Source organism: Ornithorhynchus anatinus, chromosome 9 (genome assembly GCF_004115215.2).
Source record: "Ornithorhynchus anatinus isolate Pmale09 chromosome 9, mOrnAna1.pri.v4, whole genome shotgun sequence".
NCBI lineage: Eukaryota > Metazoa > Chordata > Mammalia > Monotremata > Ornithorhynchidae > Ornithorhynchus > Ornithorhynchus anatinus.
In genome coordinates this window covers 7,525,708-7,544,542 of record NC_041736.1, presented here as the reverse complement: position 1 = coordinate 7,544,542, position 18,835 = coordinate 7,525,708, and the positions used below count along the sequence as shown (strand labels likewise).

Below are 18,835 nucleotides of genomic sequence, written 5' to 3'. Positions count from 1 at the left end.
CAGAGGGACCCGCGTGAAGTTGTCCCTTCGAAACTTGCATTTCTGAGATTTTTCCTCCTCCTCCTCTTCCTTCTCTTGCCCCATGGTCATACCTACTGCGTCTGAGCCACTCTGGCTACCGTGGCAATTGTTACAGGGTCTGGATCGAGCTCATCTTTGGGTCTAGCAGTTCACGGAGACTCCCAGCTCCGATGGTTCACCCTGGAACCGACACAAACAGCTGGTCGCAAGGCTGTTGACATTTTCATTTTCTCCTCCTGGGCTTCTTTTTCCACTCTTCCAAATATCAATTTGGATTTAAATAAGTCCGTTTTATAAGAACAATAACTCGCAGGACGATGTTTATAGTCACGCGAAAACCACGCTTTTCAGGGCATATGAACACTCCCTGCTGAGCAACAGAATGTAATTAGTTCCAGATACCAGGTTCCCTTTTTCATCCTTTAAGTGTTAGCCTTGTCATTTTACAACGTACCCTGTATTTTAGAAAATGTTCCTGCCAGGAGAACAGCTCTGCCTTTTCTTCCATTCGGTGGCAAATAAGGAGGATATTAATATTTTTGAGAGAAACATTTGGTCCTTAAAAAATACGTAGTAGTAGGCCTGTACAATATTTATAGGCTTATGTGCGGTATCAACTGTGACAACATGGCATGGGATCTCACTTGGCTCTTCCAATTCTTTACTTGTAGCATGCTTCGTATTTGCTGTTTTATCGTATTACTCATTCCATTTGAATTCAAGAAGTAACGGCGAAAAAAAATGAAAAGGTTACATAAATGTCACCGCTTCGCAGTGAATTTTATACAGCCTTGATAAACTCTGCTCTGTGAATATCTGGGATGGGCTTCCACAGTGGGGAGATATGTACACAGCTATGCGTGAAATCGTATTACAGGCGGTAGCTTCTGACAAGAAAAGGACTGAAAATGGATGAACCCCCATCCCTTTCCTCATCAGACATTTACATACCCTTTGTTGTATTTCTCCTCCTTGGGCAGGGCTACCCCTAAGGGGGTAAAAAGGAAAACTGAGCCAATCTCCTGCCTTCCCTCAGAAACTCCGCTCTATCTAAAGCCAAGAGGAAAGGAATTATAATTCTAACCTTTCCATTGCATCTAACTACCATCCTGGCTTTGATTCACAGCCCCACAGTGAAGCCCTCAGGTTTCTCCAAATATGACTGACTCTGAGGTCACCATGGGGCGCCGAGGTTGATTCCAGCAGTCGAGTGACTTAATATTTGCTCTGCCTCGTTACCGGATGGACAAGTGGCATTGGAGGGTGGCTAAGAGTGGAAAGGGAGAAGGCTACGTACACAGGGGCCAAGTCTGGGGACCTAGGTACACTTCTTCCTATCTCAAGATTTGAAAAACTACATTTTGTGCAAGGCACCTGTAACCTACTTGTAAATACTTCACCTGCACTTACCTCTCCAGAAACCACAGAACTGGGTTCAGATGTCCTCATCTTCCTTTTGTCCTCTTTCCAAAGGTGATGTCCTAAACAAAGCTAAGGGCTACTAAGTGTACCTAGTTGTATACTTGTGTATGTGTACTTCCGAGCACTCTCTTCTATTTCTCCAGTAGAAAAGAACCAGCCAGAGACAAGGGAGGAAGCAGGGGAGAACATCTGGTGATGGGAAAGTGATGGGAGGATCCGATGGCAAGAACCTAACTTCACTGTGGAAGGTACCTGAATGACAACCATTTTTTTTAATGGTATTTGTTAAGCACTTACTAATTGCCGGGCACCGTACTAGGTGCTAGGGTAGATACAGGTTTATCAGGCTGGAACTTCCCTGTCCCACATGGGGCTCAGCATCTTTAATCCCCATTTAAAAAGACGTGCACAAGACCGGTGCGAAAAAGATCAATCTGTTAAGTAAAAGGCTTATGCATTGGACTTCTCCTCCCCGAGAAATCCGATAGCGGTACCTGGGGATATAATGTAGAAGAAGTCTTTAAACTCATCCATCCAGACTTCAGCCAGCCTCCGGTTGTTCTTATTGATGACGTGCCCGGTTCCTCCGGGGAAGGTGTAGGGTGTCGCCTTTCGAAAAACATGTCCGACGTGGGAGCAGGTCACAATCTCCAGGGATCCTCCACACTGCCAAATCTGAAATTGAAGGGGAAAACACCCTCTATAAATTATGTAGTAGCTGGACTAATGACAGTGTTTGTTTCATCTTTATTGGTACCCTTTATTCATAGAATAATAATAATGACGATGGTATTTGTTGAGCGCTTACTATGTGCCAAGCACCGATCTAAGCACTAGGATAGATACAACGTTACCGGGTTGTCCCACGTGGGGCTCATAGTCTTAATCCCCATTTTACAAATGAAGTAATTGAGGCACAGAGGAGTTGTGACTTTGAGAAGCAATATGGTCTAATGGATAGACCACAGGCCTGAGTCAGAAGGACCTGGGTTCTAATCCCGGCTCTGACACTTGTCTGCTGCGTGACTTTGGGCAAGTCACTTCACTTCTCTGTGACTCATTTATCTCATCTGCAAAATGGGGACTAAGAATGTGAGTCACATGTGGGACGGGATTGTGTCCAACTTGATTAGCTTGTATCTATCCCCAGGGCTTAGAACAGGGTTTGACACGTAGTAAGCTCTTAACAAATACCATCATCATTATTATTATCCCACCCTCAGTCCCACAGCTCTCAAGTACACATCTGTCATTTATTTTAATGTCTGTCTCCCCATCTAGATTGAAAACTCCTTGCGGGCAGAGAAGCTCTGTTATGTTATACTCTCCCAAATGCTTAGCGTGGTGCTCTGCACGCAGAAAATGGTCAATAGATATGACTGTTCGAATGACTGATTTAGCATCTATTGGGTGCAAAGCACTCTATTAAGTGCTGGAGCCAAAAAAATAAATGGAAGAATTTAAAAAGGTCTTTGCCCCACAGGGAGCTCATAATCTAGGAATAAGGGGAAAGATGAGTCTAGTGAAGGACAGAAAAGGAAAAGTGAAATAATTAAAATATCAAAGCACCATAAAAGAGGAGGACAGTGAAAAATGAGATAAGACCAATAGGGTGATCTGGCTAGAGGAGCAAAGTTCCAAACTCTTTGTGTCTCGGGGTCCAACGTTCAGTTTTCAATGGGATGAAGATGGAGGGAAGAAGCCCAAATAAAGGGGGTCTGAAATTTTGACTCATTTTTTGCCAAAGGCTCAGAAAATACAAAGGTACACAGGAGCTGAGCTAAAACATTATCTCCAGTAGATTAATGAACCTGCTTAATTCTGGGCAGGATACTGAATTTTCAGTGGCTCATTTTCTTCTAGCTTGTAGAATTTAGTAATAAGAAAGGATGTTTTGGGCTTTCCCAACTTTCTTTCTATCTGATTTCTTCATTTCAGCCTTTTCCATTTCATGAATTTTTGCATTTCAAGCCTATGACCTGAGTATTATTTTCCATCAAGCTAGTCTGCACCGTGCCCAAAAGAACAGAATCGTCAGCCTTGCGTCTATCATTATCAGGTCACGACCACAGATGATGTTGGCAGAACCATGTGTGTAAGAGCACCTTAAAACAAAATAAATGCTGCACTGTTGAGTGCTTACTACGTGCCAAGCGATGTACTGAGCGATGGGATAGGAACAAGGTAATCAGATGAGACCACAGTCTCGGTCCCACTTGGGAGAGGAGTGTGCCTGTTTATTTTTGTATTGTACTCTCCGAAGCACTTAGTAGAGAGAAGCAGCATGGCTCAGTGGAAAGAGCACGGGCTTTGGAGTCAGAGGTCATGGGTTCGAATCCCGGCTCTGCCACTTGTCAGCTGTGTGACTGTGGGCAAGTCACTTCACTTCTCTGGGCCTCAGTTACCTCATCTGTAAAATGGGGATTAAGACTGTGAGCCCCACGTGGGACAACCTGATTCCCCTGTGTCTACCCCAGCGCTTAGAACAGTGCTCTGCACATAGTAAGCGCTTAACAAATACCAACATTATTACAGTGCTCTGTACACAGTGAGCGCTCAACAAATCTGACCAAGTCCCCTGCAACCTGAGTCCCTCCTGATTTAGAAGTTGGCAACCGTGTCACACACAGAGGCGCATCCACACAAACTGAAGAACTCACACATTCCCAACAGATGTTCTGTGGTATCATGGCAAATCTCAATCTTTGAGAAAACATATATGGAAATGCTGGGTCTTTATCCTTCTGATTACATCTTCAAATACTGGGCTCAGCCTCCCGTCTCTCCTCATTTGCAGATCTAATCATTCTCTATCAAATTTCTTCCACTTCCACTCTGTCAACAACACACCGCTTCTTTGAGTTGGTATTTTTCCTCTATCTTTTTTCTTAAATTAAACAGTGGTTGGCAGATTTCCCTGATTACTCCCATTGTATAAACCCTTTCAAGTGCTACTGTTCTGTAAAGAAATGTAGCCACGTGAACAAAACCCAGCCGATACCACGGGATTTTTACGTCTCAATATATAGACTTCTTATTAGGAAACCCAATTATTTCCTATACTTTTGTTGTACTATATTCACTGCCTAAAGCTTTGGGAAAATGTTATTTGTATTTGTCTCTACAGCCTATGGAACAGTATGAATTCTTGCAGAAAAGTTAGTTAAATGTATATTTCCGGTTCTGGTACTGCGACCTGTAAACAACATATTGACCTATTAGGCGGAGGCAAGCCTAGCAACGGTTTGAAAGAAAGTCACCAAAACCTTTTGCTCTTTCCAGTCCTAGTAATACCCCCTCAAGTTGTCTAGGGAACATTAGGAGGATTAAGGACGCGTGCTTTTTGCTACAAATGGGCCCAGAAAATCAGAAGTCATGCTGAGGATGTGGAGACAAGGTATTTATTCTTCCAGGAGTCTGTGCCCTGGTGGCCTGACTCCTGACTTGTTCACAGTCTGCGCAAGGGACCGTTTCTGTCAGAGAACGGGGGATGATGGATAGAAGAGTGGTAAGAAAACTGCAAAAGCCGCACCTATGACATCGGACTGTAAGCTCCTTGAGGGCGGGGATCCTATCTCCCAACTGTATTGTAACCTCCCAAGTATTTAGCACAGTGTTCTGCCCCAGGTAAGTGCTCAGTAAACACCGACTGACATTGTATTGTATTCTCCCAAGTGCTTATTACAGTGCCCTGCACATGGGAAGCACTCAATCAGTATCACTGATTGACCACTTGCCGGCCTGCTTTTGAGGATGCGAGACCAATAGTCCTCGAACCAGTTGCCTGGGGATGGCCGTTAGGAAGAGAGAATCTTTGGAAACTAATTTCACGGAAGACAATTTCTAGGAGGCACGATGAATAGTCTTTTCTCAGGATCCCTCCTGCTCAAGTCTCAAATTTGAAGAATACAGGGAAGAGGCAGAGTGTCTTGGACACGATGAGCGTTGAAAAAATATCAGTCAATGCAAAAGAATTTGAAAACTTTAGTACATTTTCAAGGTGAATTAAAAATGAGTAAACTTTGCACTGAATTTAAATCAGTCCAGATAGCCTGATATCCTAGCTACACCAACAGTGGCTTAGCGGAAAGAGCCCGGGCTTCGGAGTCAGAGGATGTGGGTTCCGATCCCGGCTCCACCACTTGTCTGCGTGTGAACTTGGGCAAGCCACTTAACTTCTCTGTGCCTCAGTTACCTCATCTATAAATGGGGATTAAGCCCCATGTGGGACAACCTGATGACCTTGTATTTACCCCAGAGCTTAGAACAGTGCTTGGCACATAGGAAGTGCTTAATAAATATCCTAATTATTAATTATAATTGTTATTGTAATTATGGGATCTTACAAATATTTACTATGTCACAAGACTGCTCTAAGCACTGGGGTGGATACAAGATAATCCTTTGCTGCCCCATACCAGGGTAGAACCTGGATTGAGTGGGCTACTGATCTGATACAGGATGGCATGCACTAGGCTTTTGTGCTCTTGGATGGAGGAGGAGAGAAAACTGACCTGAACTTATTAAACCATTGGGAGAAGCAGCGTGGCTCAGTGGAAAGAGCCCGGGCTTGGGAGGCAGAGGTCATGAGTTCGAATCCCGGCTCTGCCACTTGTCTGCTGTGTGACCTTGGGCAAGGCACTTAACTTCTCTGTGCCTCAGTTACCTCATCTGTAAAATGGGGATTAACTGTGAGCCTCACGTGGGACGACCTGGTGACCCTGTATCTACCCCAGTGCTTAGAACAGTGCTCTGCACATAGTGAGCGCTTAACAAATACCAACATTATTATTATTATTATTAGACCACCCCTGCTGCCCATGCCAACCCAAATGAGTAGCAGTGTGGCCTAGGGGATACAGCCCAGGCCTGGGAGTTGGAAGGACCTGGGTTCTTATCCCGACTCCACCACCTGTCCACTATATGTGACCTAGGGAAAGTCACTTCAATTCTCTAGGCCTCGGTTACCCCATCTGTAAAATGGGGTTTAAGACGGTGAGCCCCACATGGGACGGGGTCTGTATCCAAAATGACTAGCTTGTATCTACCCCAGCACTTAATACAGCGAAGATAAAAAAAAAAGCTCTGTAAAATACATCCAAATCCTGTTTTAAGCACATGAATGGTATCTCTCTCCATTCCCAACCCCTGATTTTTGACTACTCTGAGTGACGACAGTGGAGACAATCGTGAACGTTTCTTGAGGTGGAGGCGGGTTTGCCCAAGCGGAGATGCCAACGGAAGATAATGGGATGGCTTTTGCTCATTTGTAAGTGGCAGGAGTGGAGGGGAGGTCACGGTTCAATCTTATCCTTCTTGATCTAATGTTTGAAATCACACATGGAAGAACGTATCCTCATCCTAACCTCACTGATGTTGCCAGAGGCTGTTCTGGTGACATTTAAAGGTTGTTCCACCTAGTACATCAGTGCATTTTTATGGATTTGCTGATGAGGCTTTCCTCTCAAAGTGAGCCATGTGCATTAGCTGGGTAAGCACTCTAGACGAGGAGACGTCCAGAGCATTCAATGTTAGAGAGTGTAGAATTGGAGGAATTCTCAGAACCTCTCCGTTTATTTCCATTATTATTTTTTTTACATAGGTAAAATCCCATAGGGCTTGATATGATCTCAAAAAGAAAAAGGTCCAAAACACTTGCAAGAAAACGCTCTTTAGCTGGAGGAGGAGAGGTGCGATCGGAGGCTAATGCAAGACCAATGTTTTAGTTTCAAAAAAAAAATAAATCATTGAGAAGCTGTGTAACCTAACAGAAAGAACACAGACCTGGAGATTGGAGGACAAGGGTTCTAATCCTGGTCCCCTCATTTGCCTGCTGGGTGACTTTGGCCAGATCACAACTTCTCTGGGTCTCAGTGTCCTCAATTATAAAATGGGGATTCAATGCCTGTTCTCCTTCCTCTTTAGACTGTGAACGTCATCTGGGAAAGGGACCTGATCATCATGTATCTATTTATCCTGTATCAATCTATTTATATATATTAATGTCTGTCTCCCCCTCAAGAATGTAAGCTTATGGGCAGGGAATGTGTCTATTGTTTACTATGCTCTCCCCCACACTTAGTATAGTGCTCTGCACACAGAAAGAGCTCACTAAATATGATTGACTGCCTCACCCCAAAGACTTATTGAAGCAACATCTTCTCCAAGAAGCGGAGATGGGGGCTTAGTCAGGGAAGGCCTCTTGGAGGAGATGTGCCTTCAGTAAGGCTTTGTAGCTTTGAAGGTGGGAAGAGTGATTGTCGGATATGAAGAGGAAGTAAGCTCTTTGTGGGCGGGGAATGTATCTGTTGTACTGCTATATCGTACTCTCCCAAGTGCTTAGTTCAGTGCTCAATAAATATGATTGACTGATTGTATCTGCAGGGAAGGAAACTCCACATCCCCTTTGAACTGCCTTTTCCACCCTACAGGAGAGACACGCAGGCGGAGTACATTTTTGCTTCACCATTTTCAGTGTGCAATAGCTCGCACTTGTTCCTACGTTAGCTAATCCCAATTATTGAGTTTTGGAATAGAGAGAACCGTGCAGAAGACTGTACTACCTTTTGGTCTTCTCCAATGAAACACTGAAATTTTCTCGTGTTCAAAGAGCTCACAACAAGAGTCGACGACACACTCGAAGCAGATGACCACGTGTCTTGGATCGGCTGGGAGAGTCCTGGTATTTGAGATTTTCCAAGTGCTCCAGCTAGGGAGAGGTTCATGTTCAAGAATTCTTACCCAAGGACGTATTTCTGGGTGGTACAGTCAATGAATGACTCAGACTATGGCTTAATACAATGCTAGCCTTCCATCTCGGTATTTTTTAATGATATTTATCAAGCACTTCCTGTGTGCGGAGCACTATACTAAGCGCTCGGGAGGGTAGAATATAACAGAGTTGGTAGCCCTTAATGAGTTTCTGGTCTAGAGGGGGAGAAAGACATTAATGTAATCTCCGCTCGTAAGACTACATTTTTAACGCTTCACTCCGACACACGTAAATCTCCATCTAAACCTCATCCCCTCCCTGAACTCACTGGAAGGATGGAGCTCTTCTCCTCTGTCACAACCAGAAGGAACGACGAGCTGTCACGACACCAGGGTGTTCAGACCGGTCAGTTCCAGGTGAGCTTGACAATTTTACGGGCAGCCTAATTCTTACTGGTCATTAGTTACCACTAGCTGGTCCCCAGCAGCCCGGACTGACTTTCCAGGGTTCTGTGGCCAGAACCAGCTCGGGCATTTGTTCTGGATGCCGAGAAGGTCCCAGATGTCATTTCCAAAGTCAGAGTCGATCCGGAGGATCCTGGAGAAATGGCTCAAACTAATTTCCTTTAATAAGAAATGAATCATTAGCTCTCTAGTGGTTGGAATCTGACAGCAGAGTACTTATTCTTTAAGACACCCGCTGCAGAACTCAGTGGTGGTTTGATGTTCCGTGAAAATGTTTTGGACTTCTAATGAGCAAAGGCTGAGTTAACCTGATTCTGGATGAGAAGCATTGTGTCCTAGGTGAAACAACCCAGGACAGGAGACAGAGGATCTGGGTTCTAATCCCATCTCTGCCATTTGCCTGCTGTGGGACTTTGGGCAAGTCACTTAACTTCTCTAGGTTTCAGTTTCCTCATCTTCAAAGTGGGAGATTCAATATCTATTCTCCCACCTTCTTAATAATAATAAGTGCTTACTATGTGTAGAGCACTGTTCTAAGCACTTGGGTAGATACAGGGTAATAAGGTTGTTCCACATGAGGCTCACAGTCTTCATCCTCATTTTACAGATGAGGTAACTGAGGCCCAGAGAAGTGAAGTGACCTGCCCACAGTCACACAGCTGACAAGTGGCAGAGCTGGGATTTGAACCCATGACCTCTGACTCCTAAGCCCGTGCTCTTTCCACTGAGCCACGCTGCTTCTTACACTGTGAGCCCCATGTGGAACAGGGACGGTATCCAACCCAGTGATCTTGTACCTACTCTGGTATTTGGTGCAATGCTTGGCATATAGAAAGCACTTAATAAATACTGTAATTACTGTCACTGTTATCAGCATGACGTAGCGGATAGAGCACGGGCTTGAAGTCTGAAGATCCTGGGTCTTAAGCCTGGCTCCACCATTTGACTGCTGAGTGACCTTGGACAAGTCACCTAACTGCTCTGTGCCTCAGTTAACTCATCTGTAAAATGGGAATTGAGAGTGAGAGCCCCATGTTGGACAGGAACTGTGTCCAAAGCGATTTGCTTATAACCACCCGAATGCTTAATACAGTGCCTGGCACATAGTAAGCTCTTAACAAGGACCACAATTATTATTATTATTATTAGTGCCCAAAATTAGAAAAGAGAGCTCTTTGAAGATAATGATGAAGAATGATATGCCCTGGTTAAGACTACCTCCTTAAAAAGACCCAGTGCTTAAAATGGTGCTTGACACATAGTAAGCGCTTAACAAATCCCATCGTTATCAAGAGACTTAAACCTACCTTTTCATTTCCAAACCACCAGATCAATGTCTCCCTTCATCCTTAGCTCATACGTTAGAGTTTGCGGTTTTGAGAAATAAAGATTTAACATTGCAATCCTAATCCTTTACTGCCGTAAACTCCTTGTGGACAGGGATTGCATCTGCCGACTCGTTTGAATTCTAATTTTCCAAGAGCTTAGCACAGTGCTCTGCATGCAGTAAGTCCTCGATAAACACCACTGATTAATCAACCGATCAGTCGTATTTGTTGAGGGCTTACTTTGTCCAGAGCACTGAACTAAGTGCTCAGAAGAGTAGAATGTAAGGGACACGTTCCCCGCCTGCAACGACTTTAAAAGATGAAAAGATTTACATCACAAGGTGACTTCTGCTACCATGTTGGTTGTTCAGAACAGCTATTAGCAGTCATATATTTAAATTGGCATCTCTAGGTACAACAGAATAATCATAGTTTAGGACACTCCACGCTTCCAGCCATTTCTATAGAAACTTAAATTTAGCTCTTCAATAAAAAGTACCCAGGTGTGATATTCAGATACATCAATTCGAGATAAACAAGGTGCTGTTGATTCTCTAATCTAGTGCCCATATATTGATGCAAGTTGTTTTCAAATTACCCCTCTAAGTATTCAACAGTATGTTCATGGAAAATGGAGATCAAGTCCGTGAGCCCCATGACAAACAGGGACGGGTCCCGTCTAATTAGCTCGTACCATTCTACCCCAGCGTTTAATACGATGCCTGACAGCACTTAACAAGTAGCATTAAAAAAGCTCCCGAGTCTGAGAAAGTAGTTTGCTGAACATCAAACATCATATGTTTCTCAAATGATCTGCAGGAGCACTTCCTGTCCCGGGGAGGCCATATTTTCAATCAATCAGTGGTATTTATTGAGCACTCACTATGTGCAGAGCACGGTTCTAAGCGCTTGGAAGAGTAAAATTTGAGAGAATTAGCAGAAACTGCCAATAATGAGCTTGCCGCCTAGAGTTTGTCAATCAGTCGGATCAAGGAGAGAGAAGAGAAGGAAAAAGAAGAGGAGGAGGAGAAGGGGAGAGAAAGGAGGAGGAGAAGGGGAGAGAAGAGGAGGAGGAGGGGGAGAGAGAGGAGAAGGGGAGAAGAAGGGGAAAGAATAGAAGGGGAGAAGCAGACTAAACTTACACTTGCTAAAAGAAGGAAGACCCTGATTGTCCTGCCAAAGACCACAAGGCTGCCACATGTCACCTTTGATATTTCCCTGGAGAAGGCAATATCTCCCCCTCCCCCTCGCTTCCCTTTTTGCTGCAGCAGTGTGCCTGTTTTGAGCATAGCAACACTCTATCCCAGTGTGGCTCTCATTAACAAAAAAAATATCACAAGGGAGGAGGACATCAAGGCTAATGTGACCTCAACCTTCCAGGTTCCCCAGATGGTTTTACATCATTTTGGATGCACAAAAATACCCTAAGCTCATTGTGGAGAACTCTGCACTCATACTTTTCGAAACGCTTCGCACATTGCTCTGCGCTCGGTAAGCACTCGATGAATTTGACCCTCCCTCTATAGACTGTAAGCTTGTTATGGGCAGAGAACATGTCTGCTAATTCTGTTGTACTCTCCCAAGTGCTTAGGACAATGTTCTGCACATAGTAAGTGCTCAATACCATTGATTGATTGATGATCGATAGAATTCAGGGACCTAGTGCTACGCCTTTGTGTTGGACTAAACTGTTCCACACTTTCTCTGCTCTCTCCCACTCCAGTCTGCAAGGGTTTCCCTATGAGAGACCCAAAGTTCAGGAAGGCCAATTTTTCCCTTTGATAGAGGACAGAATTGCGCTCCTTATTTTTACCGTCCTGACTTGGGAATGAAAACATGCAACGATAACTGCGGAGAGAGCAGACATAGTTGAAAACCAGGATAGTATCCCCAGAGTTCCTGAACAGCGATGCTAGATTCAGTTATAATTGTGCTTGGACATATTTCTTCAGGTCCTCTTTAACAACAGACCAGAAAAACCTTAAATAAATTAGAGGCTTCGGAGGGCGAGAATTTAGACGATAATCTGTTGTAGCATATTTTCTTAGAGTCCACTTGTGGTAAGCCTTTGAAAACATGAATATGTCGCATTCTGAACAAAACCCTTTCACTTATCACATTCCCAGATCTAGCCAGCCCTGCATGAGCAGACTTTTGCTGTCTCCTCACGTCTGAATTTGGACAGGCGGTCTGAAACACAGAAATGGAGATTCAATAACTGTTCCCTCTTTTACTTAGACTGTGAGCCCCATGTAGGACAGGGACTGTGACTGACCTGATTAACTTGTTCTTACCCCACGCTTAAAATGGTGTTTGACACATAATGAGCACTTAACAGATACAATAAAATAAATTAGAATCGGGGTTCAAAGCCATTTCTACTTGGCTGTGTTTGGGCAGGGTTACGTGGTGAACCCGGATGATGAAACTGGAAGTAGATCGTCTAATGCCTCCCTGTGTTAAGGGGAGGCCACTAAGGCATGTTCAGAAATCATCCTGAACCAACTCTAACATAACTCAGCCTGATCTGAGGACATACCCTGGACTTCTACAGTGCCGATCTAAAATCCCATTCTTTTCTCCGGGCAGAAGACCAGCCCAGAATGAGGCTTCCAAATGGAGATTCTGTAGATTTAGTACCATGGGGAACTTTGTTTCACTTCACTAGAAGTAGCTTGGTGGAAGGGTGATCTATGAATGGGGAGTTCAAAGCCACTGGGGTCTCTCCTGCTTGGGCTAAACTGACCATGAGAAGAAGCGTGGCCTAGGGGAAAGACTTGGGCCTGGGAGTCAGAGCATCTAGTTTTTGATCCCGCCTTTTCCACTGAGTGAACTTGGACTAATCACCCAACTTCTTTGTGCCTCGGATTCCTGATCTGTGAATTGAGGATTAAATACCTGTTCTCCCTCCCCACTACACTGTGAGCCGCCTTTAGGGCAGGGACTGTGTCCGACCAGATTACGATGACGACGATGGCATTTGTTAAGTGCTTACTATGCATTATGCACTGCTGTAAGCACTGTGGTAGATACAAGCTGATCAGGTTGGATACAGTCCCTGTGCCTCATGGGACTCACAGTCTTAAACCCATTTTACAGATGAGGTAACTGAGGCACTTGCCCAAAGTCTCACAGCAGAAAAGTGTCGGAGCCAGGATCAGCATCCGGGTCCTTCTGACTTCCAGGCTCGTGGTCTATCCACTAGACCATGCTGTTTCCTTATCTTGTGTCTACCTCAGCACCTAATACAGTGCTTGCTTGTCACATAGGAAGTGCTTAACAAATACCACAATTATTGTTTTTACTATTATTATTATGATATGACATTTACTCTTCTACAGTTGCCCCATTCAGAGGATGATCTGGGCTCAAGGGCTTGTTTTAAGCCAGTTCCAGCAAGCTACCACCCGGGCTGCCACGAGGCCCGATTTTCAGCTTGAGGGACCTGACATCATGGGGAGCCTGCGGAGACAAAACAACGAACGGTTCAGCTCCAACTTCCTGTTCGTTATATTACACCTTTATTTACTAAGTTTCAGTAAGAAGCTCCAATCGTCATTTGATCTCTTGTTTCAAAGGGTCTTTTGTCATCCAAGGACATGAAATTGAAGAAGGCCAAGAGGAATCTCTCCATTAAGAAGGTTCATTTAAGAATTTCACTTCCACTGTATTCTTCTGAATGACTGCCCTCAAAACAAGCTTTGTTTCTAGTTTCAGTAGAGGTGGCCTTAACGTGTGTATTCAAAGATGCCGTTATTGCTGCTGATTGTGTTTCTTGCAATGTAAGAGGAGATGTTGCAAAGTTCAACTCATGGCCTGGAATCCATTCCACACAGGCACATGTGTCATGCAGTCATTACATTACTCAGCGAACTGGTTAGAAGAGTGCTTGGCACTTGGTAAGCGCTTACCAAATACCATCATTTTTATTATTATTAATCAGTCAACCGGTAATATATGTACCGCTGCACTGTGCTGAAAATGTGGGTTACATATTGATAATGATAATATTAATCAAACCCATAATCCTAATAGTGGTATTTGTTAGGGATTTACAAATACCAATGACTGTATTCAGGTCTGGGGTTGATTCAAGTTAATCAGGTTGCACATGGGGCTGACAGACTAAGAAGGAGGGAGAACAGGTACCCATTTTGCAGATAAGGGAACTGAGCCACAGAGAAGTTAAGTGACTTGCCCAAGAGCACACGGCAGGTAAGTGGTGGAGTTGAGATTAGGTCCGGGGCCTCTGATTGATTCCCAGGCCCGTGCTCTTTCCATTAGGCCACACTGCTTTCTCTGGGTTGAGATCAAGAATCCCAGGGCAGATTCAAAGGTGGGACTGTGGACCTCATCCCCAAAAGGAACGGGTGTCACATTAGCATGAAATTTACTGCTTCAGAGCAAAGACAAAACCTTTCGAAAGACGGTGAGCCCCATGCGAGACAGGAACCGTGTCCTGAAACGTAGTAAACACTTAACACATGCCATTAAAAGAGCCCAAAAACCCTTATCTAGACAAACACTTTTGCCCTGAGAAGACGCATCCACTGGAGAGGAGAGCTAACGGTAGGACAGGAAAACATCTTTATTCCAGAAATCATGGGGAATTCAGATGTATATGTAAAAAATCAGACTCTCTCCACAAGAAACTCATCCTCCCCAGTGATTTCTCTGACTCCTAGCAATTGGAGCTATAAGATGCTTGGATTCCTCAAGTCCTTAAAAACAGAAACCGAAGCATGAAGCCACCATTTAATGGTGCTGAAATACATTCGGTTGGGTCCAGAGGAAATCAAGCGGCAGGCTGTTTAGAATTTTAATAAAAATGCAAACAGAAATCCTTCAGGCTACTAATAGTCCCTGAAATAGATGCATCTTGAAATGGAAAGCGTGGGCAGGGCCGGTGCAACTTTTCCTACTGGTAAATGATTTCATACTATTTGCAAGACTGAGGAAAATAAGTACTGTACTCTAATGGCAAATTACAAGAGCCATCAATCCAAAAGAGAAAAAAAAAATTCTCTTAAAGTAAGAAGTTTGGGGAAAATCAGAGAAAGGAGAGGGACACGAAAAAGTGGATATAATTTTCCAACCTTCAATTCCACCCACATCTTTTCTAGAACCCGCATTTCAGAATCACGAGTCAATTTAGGTGTGTGAAGGTTGCATTTACAAAGATGAAGCACAGTAGAATGCTATACCTAAGCCCACATCTGTCTTGAGTGTCAGAAGGCCTTAATACAGAGCTTCACTGACGAAAATCACCCAGTTTTTCTGGTTATGAAACTGTCAAAATGTGCTTGCCTTGCATTTTATCAATTTATCACATTTTCAATTGTGGCCATCATTTTTCCTAAAAGTACAATGGGCTAAATAATGTTATTTTGCATTCATCATTCAAAAGGGCAACAAAGATTCACATATTCATACATTTTTAGGTATAAAAGCCCTATTTCAGAGCCTTTATAAGGATGCAAAGAAGGAGCCGAGGGGGTCTAATATTTCAGTTACATCCCTCCGGAAAAAATGCTGTTAAAATCAGGCACCATGGATGATGCACTCATTCGTAGCACTATTTTAGCTACCCGCTTAGTCACCCGTATGTGCTCCAATTGAACTATAAGGAAGCAAGTCTTTCTAGGAATTAAGTCATATGCTTGATCTGAGAATTATTATTGGTTAAGTACCCAGGAAATGATTTATGACTCGCTTCAGAACTCTAAGCAAGGAATGACTTCCGTGCCTCAGTTTTCCATATAGTAAAGTGGGGCTGGGGAGGCTGATGATTTCTAATACCAGTGAGGAAGTTTAAAGTGGTTGAAACACAGAGCCATGTGAGTTCAAGACCTTGAGGACAGCATGCATGTTCCTTCAATCTATTGGATCTCCCAAGTGCTTAGTACAGAGCCCCACACACTGCAGGTGCTCAGTAAATACTATTGACTGGTTAATGACGTTGGCAGCTTTGTTCCCTGCTCTCCGGCACTTAGTTTGACCAAAGAGAAATGGGCCCCTTAGTAATGATTCCGGTATTTGATGAGCATTTACTATGTGCCAGGCACTGTACGAAGCATTGGGGTGGATACAAGCAAATCGGGTTGGATACGGTTCCTGTTCCATGTGGGGCTCACAGTCTCAAGCCCCATTTTACAGATGAGGTAACCGAGGCCCAGAGAAGTAAAGTGACTTGTCCAAGGTCACACAGCAGACAAGCGGCAGGGTTGGGATCAGAATCCACGACCTTCCGGCCCCCAGGCTTGTGCTCTATCCACTATGTCATGCTCCTTAATGAAACTGTGACCCCAATCCCAGCCAAGAAAATTGGTTCTCAGATCACCATCAAATCGTTGATCAGTGATGCTTTTCTTTCCTTCCCAACACAGCTACAAAATTCTTCAGAGAACCTGGCATGTCTTAGTTCTGCTCAGAGTGGAGTTTTCTCTTCCATTTCCATCTTCCTTAGCTCCACCTCTTAAAACTATCTCCTTCCTTCTTCCCACCCTCCTGCCTGTTATCCTCAGCTAGCTCCCTCTCCTTCACTGCCCCCTTAAGTCCTCCTCAAACTCCTCCCTCCTTCTTGCCTGTAGAAGGTGAAGAAGTTCTGTGGCCTTCAAATCTGGGCTCCACAAGTCTTCTCATGCAAAGCTGACTGCCTTCTCTCGTTCCTTAGTTCTGTTGTCCCAGGGCCCATCTGAAAGGAAAAGCAATTCACCCAGGGCCTGTGAGGAACACACTCCCATCTTGAAATGTTGAGGAGAAGGACAAGGTGGACAGAGGAGAATGAAGGGTCTCTAATTATGGTATTTGTTAAGTTCTTACTCTGTGTCAAGCACTGGTCTGAGCACTGGGTAGATAGGACAGTCAGGTTGGACACAGTCTCAGTCCCACGTGGGTCTCACCGTGTAAGTAGGAGAGATCAGGTGCTGAATCCCTTTCAAAGATGAGGCAACTGAGGTTCGGAGAAGTTAAGCGACTTGTCCAAACTCACACAGCAGACAGCAGGCGGAGCCAGAATTAGAAGCCAGGTCCTCTGCTTCCCAGGCACAGGTTCTTTCCACCAAGCTATTCTCACTCATGTATTTCTTTCTCCTCACCATTTTCCTCTCTCTTTCCCTATCTCTCTCCTCACTGTCACAGAAGGGGGAGCAGAGTTAAAACTGGGAGAGGTAAAGGAGATACAAGGAACAACAGGAGCCAATACGGCCACTGACTCTGCGTGTCCAAGCTACTATAAGTGGTGCAGAGTGAATTCTGAGTTTAGGAATTCCTCTGTGATTGCTGATTGCCGATCAGACAGTAAGCCCGTCAATGGGCAGGGACTGTCTCTCTCTGTTGCCGATTTGTACACTCCAAGTGCTTAGTACAGTGCTCTGCACATAGTAAGTGCTCAATAAATACTGTTGAATGAATGATTGCCAAACCACTTGGGTGATTTAGAGGGGTGCTTGTTATTACTGTCCATAAAGTCACACTGGCTTCATTAATAATAATAATAATAATAATAATGTTGGTATTTGTTAAGCGCTTACTATGTGCAGAGCACTGTTCTAAGCACTGGGGTAGACACGGGGTCATCAGGTTGTCCCACGTGAGGCTCACAGTCTTCATCCCCATTTTCCACATGAGGGAATTGAGGCATAGAGAAGTAAAGTGACTTGCCCACAGTCACACAGCTGACGGGTGGCAGAGCCGGGATTCGAACCCATGACCTCTGACTCCCAAGCCCGGGCTCTCGCCACTGAGCCAGCTGTGAGACTTGTGACCGTGTGGCTTCACTGTATCCAGTGATGTCCTTAGGGAAACATAAGATTCCCAACACTCCAAGGAGGAAGTTATCAACTAGAGGGGAAGCTCCGAAAATAACGTCCTGCAATCGTGCCTCAGACTCTTTGTTCTTCAGTTCTAGCAAGGGAAACTGTAGCAAAAAGTACTAGTAGCAAATCCCCTAACGTTAGCTGGCTGACAAGCTGGAAAATGTCACAGCCATTAAGACACAGCTTCTCGCCACTGCTTCTCATGAGGACCATTTTGATACAAATGATTGAAACCATCGGAAAGCTGTTCAACACCCACTGAGATTTGAGGTACCTAACACAGCCTCGCAGATTGACTTTTAGGATGTTCGGGGGAAACTGAAGATAAGAAATCATTCTTGCTTTCAAATGTAGACACAAAATTTTGCATGCATGATACTCGGATAACTAGATTCCCCCAGTGAGAAAAAAATAGGTAGTACTCTTTAAGAGGGAGATTTGTAAAAAGAGCCACATATTGTTGTTAAATAATATTTAAATTATCCCGCTACTTTGCTCTTTGGGGCAAAACCTAGAAAACATAGTACAGTATCATATGATGAATTTCCTGACTGAAGGTCTGTTAAACCTCTTTCTGAAAAAGCCATAGACTTTAGAAAAAACCTGCCTAGGTGTTCTTATTTGCCCTTATATGAACATTCATCATTTTTCTATTTTTGAGAAAGCTTTAGCGGCAATTATCGAAAATTACCAGAATCATTTAATCTCTTCCTAAATTCATTTTCCATTACAGTTTAAGGAACTGAGGGCAGGGATTATGTCTACTAACTAAATTGCAACCTACCAAGTGTTCAATACAGTGCTCTGTCCACAGTAAGTGCTCAAAAGATACTACTAATCGATTGCTTATTGCACTGATGTGAAAGATCATTACCTATATGAATGCACTTAAAACTAAGAGATTATTGTATAAAGGAGAAAATGCCTGTGGTTGGGTAACAAATCATTCTGTTGAGGTCATAAAAATTCCTCTGAGGGCAGGATACCCTACTGAACAAAAAACAGAACCACCCAAGTCAGATCATGCAGGTTTATGATGACATGCACTTTTGCAAGAGTTGGTTTAAAATC

General features: G+C 44.0%; 1 protein-coding gene across 1 annotated transcript in view; it reads right to left on the bottom strand.

Annotated features, from left to right (window-relative positions):
* The window catches only part of GALNT13 (polypeptide N-acetylgalactosaminyltransferase 13), a 301,009-nt gene that overhangs the window by 78,016 nt on the left and 204,158 nt on the right, over positions 1 to 18,835 (bottom strand). The window contains exon 8 of the mRNA XM_001511774.4: positions 1,938 to 2,118. Coding sequence (XP_001511824.2) covers positions 1,938 to 2,118 — 181 coding nt within the window. The remainder of the gene's footprint in view (positions 1 to 1,937; positions 2,119 to 18,835) is intronic.